General features: G+C 46.1%; 1 protein-coding gene across 4 annotated transcripts in view; it reads right to left on the reverse strand.

The window, feature by feature from the left end:
• The window catches only part of RFX4 (regulatory factor X4), a 163,819-nt gene that overhangs the window by 2,689 nt on the left and 143,188 nt on the right, over positions 1 to 17,942 (reverse strand). For all 4 annotated transcript variants that reach the window (XM_019446673.2, XM_019446672.2, XM_019446674.2 and 1 more), the window contains 2 exons: positions 9,549 to 9,711; positions 7,572 to 7,710 (listed from right to left, as the gene is read on the reverse strand). In XM_019446673.2, coding sequence (XP_019302218.1) covers positions 7,572 to 7,710; positions 9,549 to 9,711 — 302 coding nt within the window. The remainder of the gene's footprint in view (positions 1 to 7,571; positions 7,711 to 9,548; positions 9,712 to 17,942) is intronic.

Consider the following 17,942-nt stretch of genomic DNA (forward strand, 5'->3'; position numbering starts at 1 on the left):
TAAGAGAAGTGCCTCTGAAGTGCTGCTTCTTCTACATTCTTCTCTGTTTCCAAGACAGCTATGCAAATAAGCCCCTTTTAGTGCAATCACAGGGGAGGAAGGGGAGGAGCTCCGGGCTCCCTTTGAGAGCTCCCGGTTTGCCGGCCAGGCCAGTCGACACAAAGATTTCCTCGCTGGGCTACGTTAGGGCCACCCCAACCAGGACAGGAGCCAGTCAACAAGGATGGCAAGGGCAGCGAGTAGGGGAGAGAGTGTGTGTGAATGTGTGAATTCTTCTGCTCCCCATCTGTCTTCCCTGACAGTTGGAGAGTGGAGCCCCGAGGGATTAGGTGGGAGGCTGCCTCCTGTGAGGGAGACAGACAGGCTGAAGCCTAGACAGCTGAGAGAAGGGGTGATGACAACAATGGCTGTTCCCCATAGTCGAGGGGGCCAAAGGGAACCATTCTGCCTTTGACTAGGCGCCCGAAGGAAGCAGGGGAAGGCTGTTAGGCCCAAAGCAGGCAAAGAGAAACAGGTATTCATAGGTCAAGAAAGAGGGCTCCAACTTCTAGTAGCCAGGACTCTCTCTTACATGGGACGGCATGCCTTACACAGAAACGGCAGCCACTTCACAGTGAAACGAACAGGTAGGAAGGAGGGAGGGAAGTGTGCAGGTGGTGTCTGGGAACTCAAGGGAGAAGGTACCCAGGGTGGTTGCCAAGGAGACTGTGGAGAGCATACCAAGGCTTTCACATCCCCAAATCCGATCAAAGATGCTTAAGTGCATCCATGTGCCCATTATGGGAATCTACAGAATGCTGTTCGTATGGCAGCCATGGTGAACCCTCAGGCCTGAGACCATCGTAGGATCTGGCCCTGTCCAAGAAAACAAGATCCCAGGTATCAAACAGCTAACATTGAAAAATGTTATTATAAGACAGTCTCTAATGTTTTTCCAAAAGATTGCTCCCCCTCCTGATATACTCTCAAGTAAGCTCCCTGCACACGTCCCCTCACCTCATAGTGCTCTCCCTGGCACAGAGGCCTCCTCTCCCATCCTATGGCAGGCCAAGATGGTGCCCCTCTCAGAGACTTTGTCCTACCTTTTCCCTCTGCCTAGAACACTTGTTTCCCACCCCTACCCCCCCACGCTCCTTGCACGCCTGCCTTTTCATCCTTCTTCAGGTCTCCGCTCAAATGTCACCTCCTCAGAGACTTTTCTGGACATCCTATCTCAAAAAGCTAAATGCTCCACCCTCTGCCTCTCCGGTCAGGAGCTCACCATCCTGCTTGTTAGCTGTCCGTTTCCACTGGCTTCTATTCATAAGCTCCTGGCATGGCTGTGTCATGTTCACTACCATATTCCCCGATATCTGGAATGATGCCTGGCATGCCAGTCACTCTCTGGTGACTGAACACCAGGGTGTCACCCCTAGACAGAAGCTTAGCGATCATATAATTCAACCTTGTGAATCTACATGAGAAAACCAGGACTCGTGAGGTGAAGCATCCTCCCTGCCCACAGTCACTGCAGGCTAGCACAAAGGCTGGCATAAAACCCAGTGCTGGGGTAGCATTTTCCCCCACATCGCTCTGGTGCAAACTGGGCATAACCTGCCACGGCGGAATCACACAAGAGAGGAAGACACCCTATTATACTTTAATGTCTTTGTTTCTCTTTCTTTAAGCTCCCTCCTCCCCTACACAGCACAGGGTCTTACAGGCCCTGACCAGGCCTCATCTCGCTGGTGTGGACAGAGCCTCACTTGCCTTGGCCAGTGTAGGTAAAAATGTCACAGTAGGGACTTGGAGCCTCTTTCTCATAGAACCCCAGAGAGTGTGGCTTTTGTGCCTAATCGAGGACCCTAGATGCAGCTGTGCCCAGGGGTTGTGTCACAGACTCAAAAGAGTAATTGCCTGGAAATGAGACTGGCTCAAAATATCCCTAATGGGACAATAAAATCCTGTTACCACAGAATCCAGCATGGAAAAATCTGTCCCGTTAGGTCAGCTAATTGCAAATGAGTCAGTGACTCGTTTTCCCTGTGGTGAAGAGACCATTGAAAGACGAGAGGCTGAAGTGCCCGCTGCCTCAGCCTAGTGATTAACGCCACCAATGAAGCTTCTATTTAGCATGGTGGGAGCGGCTGAGGCTGGCCTGTGGCACCAGCCTCACCTTTCACACTTTACATCCGGTTTCATGCAGGGTGCTTAAGCATGCTGGGCACAAACTCTGGGGTCCAGGGAGCTCTGCGCAGAATAAAGGCGCTTTTTGTTGAGGGCCCATAACAGGAAGTTACCATTTTCTGGGTTAAATCACATGCTGTTGCTACTGATGTTAAACTGGAGATAAGTCCCCAGTTCCCACCCTTCAAAGAGGTGTGTGAGGGGGTACTTGTGGGCACACGTGTGTGTGTGTGTGTGTGTGTCTGTGTGTGTGCGCGTGCGCATGAGTAGTTAAAGGTTCTGTCAGATGGCCATCTCAGCTGTGATGGACTCTGGGCCTCTCTAGAATCATGAGGAAGTTCTATTTTGAGAAACGACTCCCCACACCAAGGCTGACTCTCCTGCACTTGGAGAGGGGAAGAATAAGCCCTTTATCCCTGACCCTCACCAAACGGACTGCTACTTGAGCAAGGGGTGAAAGGTGGCCCAGTCAGGAGCGCAAACTGTTTTCCTATGAAAGGCGGCTCTCACACCGCACCAAAGTTCTGCCAGTGGGCCTGCCCCCAGGCAGGCTTCCTCTTAGCCTCTTCTGTAAGAGGATATAGCTCCCCCCAAATATTCGCCGGACAGTTCACATCCATTGAGCTTTTAGGGGTTGGACTGAGTTAATGCACATGAAACTCTTAGAATTCCCACATATAGTAAGTTTTCAAAATGTGTTAGCTATTACTAATATTCTTCTTCTTTGCTTCATAGGATCATGGTCCATTAATAACAGGAAGAGCCTTAGAGACCGACCATCTCGTCCTACCTCTCATTTCACAGATGAGGAAACTGAAGTCAAGAGAGGGGGAAATGATCTGCTTGAGGGCACACAGCAGCTTAGTACCAGAGCAAGGATCCATTCATTCATTCATTTCATTAACAAGTATTTAACTGAGTACCTACTAGCTAGTATAGCAAGAGACATAGATACCATGCAAAACATAACAACTGTGGTGTTATGAAAGATAATAATAATAATAATAATAAACACAAATAGTGTTGACTATGAGCCAGGCCCTCTTCTAACCTTTATCAACTTACTTAACCCTCACAACCCTAAGAAATATGTACTATAATTCTCCCCATTTTTTAGATAAGGAAATTGAAGCACAGAGCTAATTAGAGGCAAAGCGGGGATTTGAACCCAGGAAGCTTGGCTCTGTAGTCACAGATCTTATACCACTACGGTTGATTGATTTTTGTCCCCTTTGGCTCAAGATGCTATCCCAAAGTGGAACACCCTAAGCAAACTGGCCCTGGGCTGTGCTGGGCCACCAGAGATTCGGTGAGAGTTACATGACTGGCTGGCAAGGTCGGGCCTTGGCCATACAGATGAGGAACAAAGAAAAGCTTTCTAGTCTACTGTACATGGGTTTCTAGCCATCGTTGATGAAATGGCTTTTGAGCTCAGGGACCCAATTCACATTCACGGCTGCTGACAGGGTAGAAGTTGCACAAACGCATGTTGAATGAGGCTCAGAAATATTTTGTAGCCGTGTATTTGGTCTGGCTTGTTTTCTCTTTTTGGTCGAGCATAAGAAGGGGCACCTGGGAAGGGGCAGCTGAGACCATCCCTTCCTTGTTCACTTAGTTTGATGTGAGCAAGTGTAGCGGAGTTGCAAGAAGGGTGTTTTTCTGAAGTAATTCAAGCCTTACACCTCCTTCACCTGGACTCACTAATGCAGAAATTACTAGAATTGAAGCAGGACTGGAGGTTTACCTTTGTTGTTACCCAAGAGGAAAGCATGTGTTGTGCAAATAAATAGTATAAATAAGAGCACACACATACTGTTTCAACAACCAAAGGACTTCAGATTATTTTGAGCTTATAAATGCTGGGGCGCATGGAATCACTGCCCTTCACAGATGTGTTGTATCCGTCTTTTAAGACAGGTATTTATTCGCAGAAGTTAGCTTCAGTTACTCTTGTGCTGATGACCGCTTGGGATTCCTTAACCAATATTCTAGAACTGTGGTTTTCCTTCAGTTCAGACTCATCTTTTTCCCCAGTGAGTCTGACACAATGAAGTGTGATATTCACTACTCAGGACTGGAACAGCTTGAACTCTGCTCTGGAAAGCTAAAAAAACGAATTAGCCCTGCAGTGGATTTTTCCCCTCTCTGTTCAACATTAAACCAAAGTACCACAAGAGGAGAGAAAGTGAGTCTAGGGTATGTGATTCTTCTTTTGGGTAACTTGAAACTGACTGAGAACAGTTAGAGTAACTTCTTGAATTTGCGTCCTACCCTCCAAACCATACTGGGTGCAGTGTTCATTGCCCCGGGCTTGGGGTTCAAAGCTGGAGAATTTGCATGGGAGTCTGCTTTGCTACTTACTGGATACACAGGCTGGGGCAAATTACGTTATGAGACTGTTTCCTCCTTTTTAAAAACTGGAGGAAAAATGCCTTCTTCCTGAGGTTGCTATGAGAATTGAGTCCGTGTATTTGAAAGGGCCTAAAACAGAGCTTGATGCCTAAATGTTAGTGAAAAACAAAGCAAAGGATTCTTTGTCTTTAGACACCCTACCTTCTCCAGGAGCACTATCCCCCACCCCCATCGACCTGGGTAGAGAGGTGATGTAAATAACTTCTCACCCTGCTGTATAAATGGAGGCCAAGGCACAACCCTTTAAGCGTAGAGTGTGAATGCACGGTGGGGTCAGCAGTTGTCAAAAGACCTTGTTGAAAGGCCACTGTGTGTGTGGAGGGGGGGGGGGGGCGCTGAAAAGGCTGACTGTCACCTCTTCCTCCATGGACTTTCAATTAGTCCTTGGCCCTTCGATTAAGAATTGCTATCAAACGATAGTGCTCCATTCGGGGACTGTTGTGGCTTCCAGAGCGGAGGCTGCAAGACCTATCTTTGATCACCAGGGACCACATGGGCCTTTAGGAGACCCTGGTTTCTTTTCATGGCAATGTCTTTAAAAATAGCACCTCAGGGACACCTGGGTAGCTCAGTCAGTTAAACGTCTGACTCTTGATTTTGGCCCAGGTCATGATCTCATGATTCATGAGATCGAGCCCCACATTGGGCTCTGCACTGACAGCACAGAGCCTGCTTGGGATTCATTCTCTCTCTCTCTCTCTGTCTCTCTGTCTCTCTCTCTCTCTCTTTCTCTCTCTCTCTCTCTTCCTCCCTTTCTCTGTCCCTCCCCCGCTCACATACTCTCCCTTTCGAAATAGATAAACATTAAAACAAATAAAAATAAAAATATCACCCCAGAAATTTCATGAGGATGGACAAGGGAGGGAAGAAAGAGGGAACACAATGCCTGTGGCTTGGAACTTCAGCTTGATCTCGCCACTGCTGCTTAGATGTCTGTCTCCTACTGGAACATAAGTTCTCCAAGAGCAGGCCCACTTCTGTCCCCTTCTCCACTATTATCAGAGGCTAGAGCGTGCTTGCCACGCAGTCAGCACCCAAGCATCGTTCAAGAGTAAATGAATGAATGAGTGAACGTATGAATGCATGCACGATCTGCTTACACTGCTGTTAGGTGTGACCCAGGCTCTGGCAGCAGCTCTGAGTCATTTTGCAGATCACAGTGAGGAGCACAGGCTCTGCTCCCGAGGGAAGCAGTACCTAAGGATCTGGCTTCTCTGTGTGACGCAGTTGGAGACCTATAATGAATGCCCCAGGTGATGGTTTAGTGGAATCAACTTCTCGGCTTGTTTGGGGATTATACCGGGGCTCCCCTTGGTACTGCAGATGGAAATCAAAACAGACGCTTGTTTGCCCCGAGTGCCATGTATTGTGGATACACTCTCCTCAGTGCCTTCCCTGAGAGGCCCATCCGTGTGCTGACAGCTGATGCAATCGTGGCCTCCACCCTCTCTCAAGTCCTGCTATCTCTATTCGAGACGTCTGCAAGTACTTTGCAGCAGAGCTCCCTGCCTCCATTGGGCACCTTTCCAGTTTATCCTGAGTGCCCTCCTCAAGCAGAGCTCTCGGCTTACCTCCCGGGCTCCCACCCCACCAGCGGGATGGAGTGAATGTCCTCTGCACTCCTTTGTTTGTGTTGCCTCACTTCCTGTCTCCTCATCTGCTCAAGACACCCTTAGTGAATGCCGACACAGGAGACGTGGCAGAGAGCCATGTGCAAGAGCTTGGACACACAGGGGTCACACTGCCTGGGTTCAAATACTCAGGCAGGTGACACTCACTTCCTTTCTGCAAGGATTACCATGACGATGTGTAAAGTGCTCAGCACAGAGCCTGGGGTGTGAGGAGGGTTACCAACAGAGGCGCTGTGCGAGTCTAGAGCAGCGGTATGTCATAAGGTCCTGGAAGAAGGAAGGGTTGGTGTCCTGAACAACAAGCAGAAGGTTGGAGAAGAAAGTCCCAGCCTGAGAGAACAATATCTGCGAATTGCACATGGGTTGGCAAGGCTGGAGCAAATGGTGGTGGGGTGGTTGGCAGGCCACAGAGGCAGGCAGAAGCCAGATGGTTACAAGTCATAGGAGGCATGCCAAGGAATTGAACTTGACTCTGAATGCGATGACATGAAAAGAAGGAGAGTGTTAATGGCCAGTCAAGTTTTTTTTCCAAAAGACTCCTCCAGCTACAGCATAGAGGATGGACCAGAAATGGTGCAAGTTTAGTGATACAGAAACCGATGGGAAGAATTCTGCCACAGTCTAGGTTAGACCTGAGCTAAGGCAAGGACAGTGGGGCATTCAGAGACCTTGGGGATGTAGAATTGAATAGAACTGGTGACCGGCTGCCTTTGAGGCCAGAGCAACAGGAAGTGCCCGAGACAAGTAGAGGACCCAACGCTGACATTATAGGTACAACCACAATTTCCATTCACCACAGGCTGCAGGGAGTTGATACGGTTTGTTAGACAAGGGAAGAGCCAAAGGAAATGTGTGGCCTGAGAACAATCTGATAAAGGGCCCATTTTAGGAGGATTCTTCTGGTGAGGTTGTACGTGTGGACTAGACTGGAAAGGAACAGACGTGAGACCCGGGGACTAGTTACAATGACACTGAGGTAATAGTCCTGACAGGACTCGATGAGGGCCAGCACCGGGAGGATGGGAGACAAAAGATCCCATGTGAGGGGGGCTGCCTGAGAAAGGGCAGCAGACATCGCGGCTGACCGGATTCTGGGATTAGAGAGGCCAAAGTGAGGGTGGAACCAAAGGCCACTGGTGCGCACCCACGTGCGTGAGAGAGAGTGGAGATGACTGCTGGCTGAGCACCCACTGTGGGCAGTTGCTGAAGGATGGGGGTGCCCCTTAGGAGAAGACCATCCTCTCCTTGGTGACACCCAGGCTGCACACAGTATCCAGAAGGTACTAATTAACTATGTTAAGTTGACTAGACCGGCCACCGAGCATACCAAGGCCTGGACAAAGAAGCAGGCCGCCCACTCACCTGTGCAGAGCTCCTGTGGTAAGGGGAGTAGTGCAGCGGTCCAGAGATGGCTGTGTCGTGGGGGAGGGCCGGGTACTGGCTCTGCATTGGGGGAGGATGCTGGTTGCCATAGCTCCCATAGTTATAGCTCCCCGTGTACCTAAACCGCAGTAAAAGCACATTGAATATTGTGAGTCACGGAAGGGACAGCAAGTCACTTTGACACCTTTAAAAATCAACCTCATCTTCTCTTTCTCTTTTAGTTCTTCTTTCTCATTTTCCATTTTACTCCTCCTTTTTGGTTCTTACCATCTCCAACCCTGCTGTGGTGAGTTTAAACTCCCAAGTTGATTTTCCTTCTCTCCCTCCCAGCACACCTCCCTTACCACCCAGAGAGCACTTAGGGAATGAAAAGCCAGCTCTGAGCAAAACACAATTAGTGATGGAAACCTCTACTCCTGCTCTGTGGCAAAGCCCGAAGTCAAACAGGAAAGAAAGAAGACGTTACTTTGGGATTTATGTTTTGTATTGTTCAGGCCTTTGCTTGCCTGTGAGGGGGAAGGATGTCGTGTGTTATGAGGAGCTCTCTCCAGCGGGGAAACACCGGGGCACGGTCAGCCAGCTCTCAAAGACTCCCGTGCTGAGCCTGGCTCCACCGCTTTCCAGCTGTAGGAACATGGGCTACCCACAGCCTTCTCACATTTGTAAAAACGCTGCCCCTCATTATTCTGGGGGTTCACGTACGTGAAGACAATCTATACAACAGAAATTCCTGTAAAACATGGGATATTCTTATCACTGTTCTCAATAACATCTTTACAGCAAAAATGCTGACATAAGACCGCGTGGGTGTCTATTCTGCCATTGCTCTAGAATCAGAAAGCTTCCTGAAACAGTTTTCAAAGTCTATTCTAAATGTGTGGGAAGATACTCTAAGAGAAGTAAACTCTGAGAAAATAACAGCTGCCCTATTCACTGGTCAAGGGCACCTGAACCCAGGCCAACAGCCAGGCCCGTGTCCAGCCTCGGGGTTGTCACCTGGCTGCGTGATGCTGGGCCACTGTGTGGAGGAAACCTGAGAGGGCCTCTTCCTGTGGTCTGCTGGTCAGCACCCACATGGCAGAGTCTTACCTTCTTCAGCATAAGGGCCCTTTTTTTAACGTCATAAGTGGTTTTCAGATTGCTGCACGTTAGACATTTTGAGATTAGTGTCTTTTAATGAAGACAATGCATGATGGCAAGAAGCTACTATGATTCAGGTAACAATTTTAATTTTTTTTTTTTTAACGCTTATTTATTTTTGAGACAGAGAGAGACAGAGCATGAATGGGGAGGGTCAGAAAGAGAGAAAGACACAGAATCCGAAACAGGCTCCAGGCTCTGAGCTGTCAGCCCAGAGCCCGACGCGGGGCTCGAACTCACAGAGCGCGAGATCATGACCTGAGCCGAAGTCGGACGCCCAACCGACTGAGCCACCCAGGCGCCCCCAGGTAACACTTTTAAATGGATTTGCAGTTTATTCTTCACAGCAACACCACCACCTCCAGGGACCTTCAGCCCTCGGGTGGGAAAGTCCTCCTCTAATCCAGTCCTAGGAGACCTGGACCCCGCCATGAAACTTTCCCACCCGGGGGAACTGCTGGAAGGGAGTTCTCTGCTGAGGCTCTAAAGCAGAAAAGAAGGAAGAACACAGGCTCTCGAGTCAGACAGATGCTCAGCCTGGGCCCTGCATTTACCAGCTGTGTGACCCTATGCAACAGAACTTGAACAAGTCTCAGTTTCCTCATCTGTGAAATGGGCTCCCTAATGCCCACCTCTCTGGCCTTGCGGGGACCGCAAGAGACGGTTCTCTGCAGTACCCTACAGTGCCGAGCGCACTGCCATCTTTGCGACGGGCACCATTCTTCCTGCCCTTTGAGAAAACAGCTGCAAGTGAACCCTGCTGTTTAAAACCAAATGTAAAAGTATGGTGGCATGCATTCCAGGAAGGTCACCTACCCGTGCTCCTCTCTGTGCGGATAAACTGGTATCCGGTGTGTGACGGAGGAAGAAGGCACATGAGTACTCCTCATGCAGGGCAGCTGCTGGGAGTTTTCAGCTGGGGACCCTGCTGCCGTTGTCACCGTATAGGTCAGAGACCACGTGTATGACTGCATTGCTCCTGCAGAGACAAATTAAGATGCATAAATCACTAACACGGTTCTTCCATGCCCCATTCTTACAACACTTTAGTGGCCTCCCACGCTCTTTAAGCTGAATGTCAAAATCTTTACAAAGCGTGTGTCTCAGTCCTTGCTGACCTCACAAGAAGCATCCCCCACCTCTGTCTTTGTTCTCTGATCCAGACACAAGATCTTTCTTTCATTTTTTTCCAGAGAACCACGATTCCCAGCACCCCGGGGCCTTTGCACATGCTGTTACTGCTGTCTGAAACCTCATTCTTCCCTTAGTACCCCCCGTGTCTTAATCCCAGACTAAGTCAGATCCCCTACTGCACTATAGTCCTTCATGGTGCCTACCACAGTTTGTAATCTTACACCCATTAATGAATGTGATTGATTTAATGCCATCCTCCCTCCTCCAGACTAGAAGCCCTATGAGGGTAGGTGCCTTGTCTGCTTTGTCCACTATTGGATTCCCAGTGCTTACTAGTGCAGAGCCTGGTGACCAAAAGTTTTTCAATAAAAACTTTAAAAGGAAGAAAAGGGAAAGGAAAGGTAGAAAGAGAAAGAGGGAGGGAAGGAGAGAGGACAAAAGCTCAGGGAGGCACAGCCGAGTAACTTCTCAACGCTCAACTAAACAGGTGCTGGGGAGCCAACAAACCACTGTAAGCAGCCCTAAGTAGATTACTGGGCTCTGCCTACCCAGGTCTTTTTGAAGATTATTAGACAGTGACCTGAGCGGTGACCTATTCCATACATATTGCTAATTCCATTAATTTACTTTTTAATTGGATACCTTGAAAATGCTGGGGATTGGGAAGAGAAACTGACAAAATGCAAAACCCTCAAGATGCTTAAGAATTTTATGAGATGGTTAGAATATAAAGATGGTAATTTAAGAAATCACTAAGTGATATACTCATTGATGTCTGATAACTTTGAGAATGTTGATATAGTGGAAATAATTAAGCCTATTTTAGGAGGTGGAGGGAAGACCATTCAACACCCCGTTGCAGACGCAGGGAAACTGAAGAATTGGTTAAGGGAAACCATTCTTAAGTGAAGTAAAACATGGTGCTCCGTTTCTGTGTTTTCTGCAGCAGATCTTTTCTATCTCAGCATTCCTGGGGGAAGATAGGAGAGCGGTTCTTGTTAAAAACTGCAGTCCCTTCCATCCCAACGACTTCGCAGATGGCACGTGAGTAGCTGCACTGGCATAGAGCAGGTGGAAGAAAGAGTTGGTGGACCAGCACTATGCCAATTACATGGCAGACATTCAGTGAGCGATGCTCTGAAAGGTGTGTGAAAATGCAATCCTACTTTGAACACAGCTGTTTATTATTAAAAGAACTCTGTATTGAACTCTTTCGTAAATTGGGAGAATCCTTTGGAATGCAAGTAATGCCCTTTTTTTTTTTAACGAAGTGACAAAGGTTCATTCCAAGAACATGAAAAAGGGACACTACTTATTGAGCATTTAATAAAGCCCAGGCACTGTGCTTAGTGCTTTACCGATAACCTTGAGATAAAGATCGTGCCTACTTCACAGGTGAGGAAACTGAAGGTTAAATCTGAAAGAACTTAAGGGAGTGCATAAGAATACAGAAGATTCAAGAAGATAATGTGAATGGGGGAGTCAAGGAAGAAATTAAAATTGGAGCAAAAAGTGCAACAAGGAGCGAGGCTAAACATGCATACTCTTCCCAGAGGCGGGCCTTAGACTTGGCGCAGAGACTTTCCAGGAGACGATGCCACAAGGAAAACCTGACAGGTCAGGAGCCATAAGATAGTAGACAAACTGCTCAGGAGTAAACTGTCCTTGGAATTATGATCAAACAAGAATTTCTTTCAGATGCCCCCATAAAAGGCAACTGTGAACTGCTTAACAGTGTCCTCAGCAACACCCTTACAGTGGGCTCCAATCTTGATTCTCAGGACCCTTCCTTATGTCAACACTTCAGGCTAGTGGCATCTCACTCAAGTCCAGTTCAGAGGAATTTCAAATGTTAACTTGCACGAGGTCCCAGTGGGTGGGGCCGGTGGGGCTCTGAACTCCGGTCTGCCCCATGCTTTTATTCTCTCTACCATATTGCTGCTTCACTCTGGCTCCGAGTCCTGCTGAGCCTCTTATACTTTAGGAGGCTTTCTCTCATCAACTGCAAAGCAAGCATGAGAATACGTATCTTGCAGAAGTGTTTTGAGGGTTAAGTGAGATGAGTCTGGGGCGTGGGAGGCTCTTAACGGGATTCATGCACTCCTCACCGTGAATTCAGGTATTCTTATATGAGACTTTCTTAGAGCAAACATTTCTATATGTCCCATTTCAGATGCCAGGGAAGAAAGACAAGTTTCTTGGGTCAGATTCTGTCACCAGGGATGAAAGGCTTGAATAGCAACAGAAATTCAGCTAATTACAGCAAACTTCTAAGTGTGTTTCTCCATAAAATCATAGGTGTTCTTATTCATCAGTATGGCTAAAAGTACCCCTTTTCCTGGTTTGCACATGTACATCATATACAAAAAGATAATGACTTCAGCAGGCTGTGAGGCATCATTTATGGTAACTGCAAGGAGACTGGAAAGAAAAAATTCCAAAATGATCATGCCCCAGATGATTGGATTATGCATGACTGCACTCCTCTATATTTTGCACTTCATATGAAGTTATATTACTGTTATAATTTTTTAAAGTACCCTTTCTATTAAAACAGGTTATCTCTAGGTGGTGGGGTTGAGGAGGGCTTTAAAGCATTTCTTCACTTTGCTTATCTGTATTTTTCTATAACGAATGTGTATTGTCTCCATGAAAAGAAAAACATTATTAAAATATATTAAACAAGCTTGATAATTGGAGATGGAATTGGAGGGAGGTGGGAAGTATGGGAGAACAATGAACCAGCCACAGCAAGCAAGTAATTAACCCTTCAAGCCCCTGGGACCTCAGGAGAGCACCGCAAGGTCAGTGGGTATTTAAAGGAGGCAGCTCAGGAAGCCAAATGATTTTCTCTTTTTCCCCAAGCAGTAGGAAGACAGAGTGATAATAGCCATCACCTGAGAGAATGGAGTAGAAGTTACTTTTGTATGAGCTCCTGGAGCACAGCAACTGTTCCTTAGTCATCTCTGTATCCCCAACAGAGGGTCTGCCAAAAAGTAGGTGTTCAGTAAATTTTTGTTTCATTGAATTTGTTGTTGGAGGAGTAAATGCTGCTAGAAATAGACGTTATCAAACAAAAAGCTAGTGGAACTCTTGGAAAAATGGGCTCCCGTGGTCTGGGAAACAAAACCCCTAAATGGCCGTGTGCCAGCAATCTAACAGACCCACTCAGGCAGGCTTAAGCAGATTAACACCTACTGGCTTGGGTGAGAAACCCTTTTTGCCTGGGGACCAGAAAAGAACACCCCTTGCATTCCCTTTCCTATCAGTGGGACCTCCAGTGAGAATTGCTGCTGCTGCTGCTGCTGCTTTTTTAAGGAAATAAAAGGAAATGTGTGCAGTTCACAGTTTTGCTTAATTTTTAAGACAACGCTAATGCTTTTTATTTATTGGTAAAACAATAACCTTCCCTAGTTGCCTAATTCCCCTTTCTCTTTTTCTCCATGACCTGTATGCCCACTCTTATTTCAAAGTCTGAGAATAGTGGAGAAAGCCCCCTGATCTCTAAGAATACCATAAAGATCCCCAAAGATCTGAGAATCCTGTAAAGGTAAGTGTTGTCTGTGTTCTAGTCTTAAAACTGCAGAAGAAGATTTTCTTTCCTTTCCATCCCCAACAAAATGTTTTTCATTCCTGAGTTTTTGTTGTTGTTGTTTTCTTGGAGGGGGTTTTCAACTCAGGACAGGAAGGGTGCTTGAAACATAACAGGCAGTCAGTAATGACTTGTTGAATAAATGAAAGAATGAATGATAAACCATCCAGCATAAACCAGACCTCATGCTATTTTCTTTTTATACACTGACTCACTGAATCTTCACAATAACCTCTTGAGGTGGGAGGTATTACCTCTTTCTTTCAGGTGAGAAAACTGAGGCCTAAGACTTGCTCAGGTGAGTGGCAGAGTTGGGATTTGAACCCAGATGTGCCCAACTCCAGAGCCTTTCCAAAAACAACAGTCGCCTCTCACACTTGAACGTGCATTTGAATCATAGGAGATCTTGTTAAAATGCAGATTCTGATTCAGTAGGTTGGGAGCTGAGCCAGCAATTCTGCATTTATAACAAATTTCTAAACGATGATAATGCTGTTGGTCTGTGGACCACATTTTGAGCAGCAAGGGTCTATAAACCACCCACTGCCTCCAGTCACGCATGCTCCATGTTGAGGGCCATTAAAGATCAGAAGTTGTAAGGTTCTAGTACAGACTTGTGAAAATTCAGGCTACTTTCCAGTCTACCTGGCCATACCCTTCCTTCAGATCTTGGACTAAACCACTTGATCCTTTTCTCCACTAGGATTCTATGAACCATCACAGATGTTCAGGTTTTGATCTAACCTAAGCCTTTTGGTAGTACCTTCCTGAGAAATACGCTCCTTTAAGTATGTCTGGATTCTGGAACTGCCTATACAGTAGCCACTAGACGTAGATGGCTATTTAAATTTAAATTAATTAAAACAAGGGGCCCCTGGGTGGTTCAGTTGGTTAAGCTCTTCGTCTCAGAGCATGATCTCGTGGTTTGTGGGTTCGAACCCCTGCATCGGGCTCTGTGCTGACAGCTCAGAGCCTGGAGCCTACTTCAGATTCTGTGTCTCCTTCTCTCTCAGCCCCTCCCCTGCTCACTCTCGCTCTCGCTCACTCTCGCTCTCGCTCTCTCTCTCTCAAAAATAAATAAACATTAAAAAAATTAAAACAAAATACAATTAAAAATTCAGTTCCTTCATTGCACTAGCTACATTGCAAGGGCTCAGTAGCCCCATGTGGTTAGTGTCTACTATTTTGAATAGCTCAGATTAAAAAAAAAAACAAAGTTGCCATCATCACAGAAAAGTCTACTTGAACCGTGGGCTATCCGTGGCTCTATCCCCCATTGGCTACCATCCATCCCTAAGGCAGTAGTGCTTAAGGACAATACTTGCTGGAGCTGAAAACCTCATCTGTTTGTGTTACACTTTATCAGTAGCTCCATGACCAGGAGCAGCAAATGGATCCGTTCCCAGAGACAGACGGGGATTCAAGATCTGGCTGCCACCTACCTCTGCAACTGCCCCCACTGCCACTCTCCCCTTATGTGTGTCCGTTAGTCAATCCTCACTACGCCAGGCTCTTCTCCGCCTTAGGCATGTGCATGTGCTGTTCCCCACTACCTGAAATGTTCTTTTCCTCTCCCCAAACTTTATGCGCTGACTCTTTCTCATACTCCAGGTCTTGGATAAATGTCACCTCCTCAGGTGGGCCTTCTCTGACCATTTCGCAGCACACTATTATTCTCTTTATGACCACCTGAAATGGTTTATTTAGCTGGTTGTTTACTTCTGTATCGACTCTCCTACCCACCAGAATATAAGTATTCAGGGGCAGTGACAATGCCTGTTCTTTTCACTTCTGTACCCCCAGGACATGCCCCAGATTAGACACGGAATACATGGAGTGGACCAAAGAATGAATGAGCAAATCCAAAGGCCCCCAACACCAAGCTGTGACCTTGATGATGCGAGGTCAAGAAGAGATTAAGCAATCTATTTTCAATCCCAGCTTATATTTCCTAATTCCACTCCTTTACAGAAAAGGAAGCAGCAGGGATGGAGGAGGAGGTTCTGTAAATGAGTCATCGTGGGCTCTGGGGCAGGGCTGCTGTGTCCACCCTGTCCCACTCATTTTAGCTGCCCTCAGAATAACTGAGCTTTTGTTATTTGGAAAGAGTAGGGGCCAGTTATCTTTGTTACATCCTCAAGTGATGTGGAGAAAATGCAGCTGGGCAGGCCAGATGTTCTACAGTTAGGGCCATTTATAAGGAATTTGCCTTTATTTCTTTAGGCATCCTAGCATCTCAATGATTTAATTTGCTGGCTTTGTGTTGCAGGGAACCCATGGTGGGAAGGTGAAAACATGAGTTTAATAGTTAACTTTTATTGTCATTGCTAAAGGAGGGAATACTTCAAATGACATCATAAACCAGGTCTTAGAGCCCTTCCGAGGCCTCACCAGGACAGAGCGGGAGCTTTACAGTTTGCATTAAATGACAGTAAAGAATTGCAGCCCAATGTCATGGTAAGTGGGCCCGTCAGTTTGGCACCACCTGCCACACTCCTAAAGAGGAAAAGAGGCACTTTACCTGAATGGAAATTAAAGTTTCTGAACTTTGCTGGGCCAGGAGTGAGGGGGCAAGCTCACAAAGTTAGGGAAGAAAATGGATAAATGGGCTAGATTTTACCTTGTGGAAATCTGTTGAAATGGAATCCTTTGCTAGTCTTGTTTCATGGCCTTGCCGTAGACTTGAACATGCCCAGTCAAAATCAGCCACGTATCACAGTGTTAGGTGCCTGATATTCCTTTCCTTTCACTTTCTTCCACTCCCCCCCACCCCCGGCTTTTAAAAACAATTAATGAAAACAGTCCTAAGAAAACATACTTAGAAACACATGTAAGTATGGACACAGAACAAGATAGATGAGCAGAGTGGCTGCTTCCCTAGTGAGTCATAACTCACTATCTATAATATACCACTTTGTATCCACGAGTCCTTGTACCAAAGGATGCCAAAAGATTATGTGCAATGAATTAATTTTCTCTTTGTGCTCACCAAGCAGACATAATACTGTTCTCTTTTTCATAGCTGAAAAATGGGGAAGTGTCCATCAAAAGTGAGACACTGATAATGTGGAGGGGCTGCAGACACCTGATTGGCCTTGACTCTAAATCAAACTTGATGATATGTACATCATCTGAGCAATGATATTCAGAGTATGCTAGAGACCCAACAAAATTAACTAAGTCACATAAAATTTCATTTAACGTGTTAATGAACTGTTTTAGCCAGGAGTTGTTTTGTTTTGTTTAATATTCCCCACTTCTTCTTTATTTTTGCTTCCTGATTTCCTTTTTAAAAATTGCTTTTTTAAAAAAAATTGTTAACCACTTCAGATACTATTTGGAAAGTAATGGTATATAAATCAACCAGTAATTTAAAGATGGAAATAAAATGGGACACCTGGGTGGCCCAGTCAGTTAAGCTTCCAACTTTGGCTCAGGTCACGATCTCACAGTTCCCTGAGTTCGAGCCCCGCATAGGGGGCTCTGTGCTGACAGTTCGGAGCCTGGAGCCGGCTTCAGATTCTGTGTCTCCCTCTCTTTCTGCCCCACCCCCATTTGCGCTCTATCTCTGTCTCTCAAAAATGAATAAATGTTAAAAATAAGTAAATAAATAAAAATGAAAATAAAAATTAACTGGGCATAAAGACCATATGTTAACTTAAAAAAAAAGAAACATGACAAATGCATTTTATAAGATACACAATTGTTTTCGAATTTACAGTATTGGTCAATGAAATATTTGCACAAATCCTCAAATTTAAGAAACCTCCTATATTTCTTAATACCTAGATGTATATCATGGCTAAATGTGCTTTATAATGCAATGTCTATAAAACCATACATGTTGTTAGGAAATTATGTTTATGTCTCCTTCAAGACTATGACCCACATGCATGCCAAGATCCAGTCTAATTTCACAAGGGAGTATTTCAAAAGTGGTACTTGAGAAAAATATTACACATAGTTTTATCTAGGATGACATTTTTAATGCCCCCTGGAGATATCTGAGAACAAAGCAGGAATGTGCCAAAATCTTCAAAGGTTACGATCATCTGAAAAGAACCTGTTTTACATTTGTATTTCTAAGAAGCTACTTTTATGACTCGTGAACACATTGCGCAGAAATCTCTGAACACATTTATGGTATTCCTGTGGCTTTGACTATCACACCTGCCACACCTTGGGGCCTCCAAAGTGCTGTGAAAAAAGCCAGGCAGACTCACTAGCTGGATGAGAATTATGAAGAGATCCTAGAAATCTTGCCTTCACACCTTCCCTATCCCCTTATTCCCTTAGAGTCTCCTCGCTGGATATGCTGCTGCACTGCAGGAAAGCTCCCCCTTGAACCCTTTCTGCTTCACAATGCAGAACTGCTTCATTTGCATAATTTCCCTGTTTATTTTAGAAGTAAGGATGTTATCACTAACTGGCTCACGTGGGTGCTTCCCAGAAGGGTAAGGGGTGGGGGGTGAGGGCGGGCAGGA

Source organism: Panthera pardus, unplaced genomic scaffold (assembly GCF_024362965.1).
Source record: "Panthera pardus isolate Hobbes unplaced genomic scaffold, ASM2436296v1 HiC_scaffold_6, whole genome shotgun sequence".
Taxonomy (NCBI): Eukaryota; Metazoa; Chordata; class Mammalia; order Carnivora; family Felidae; genus Panthera; species Panthera pardus.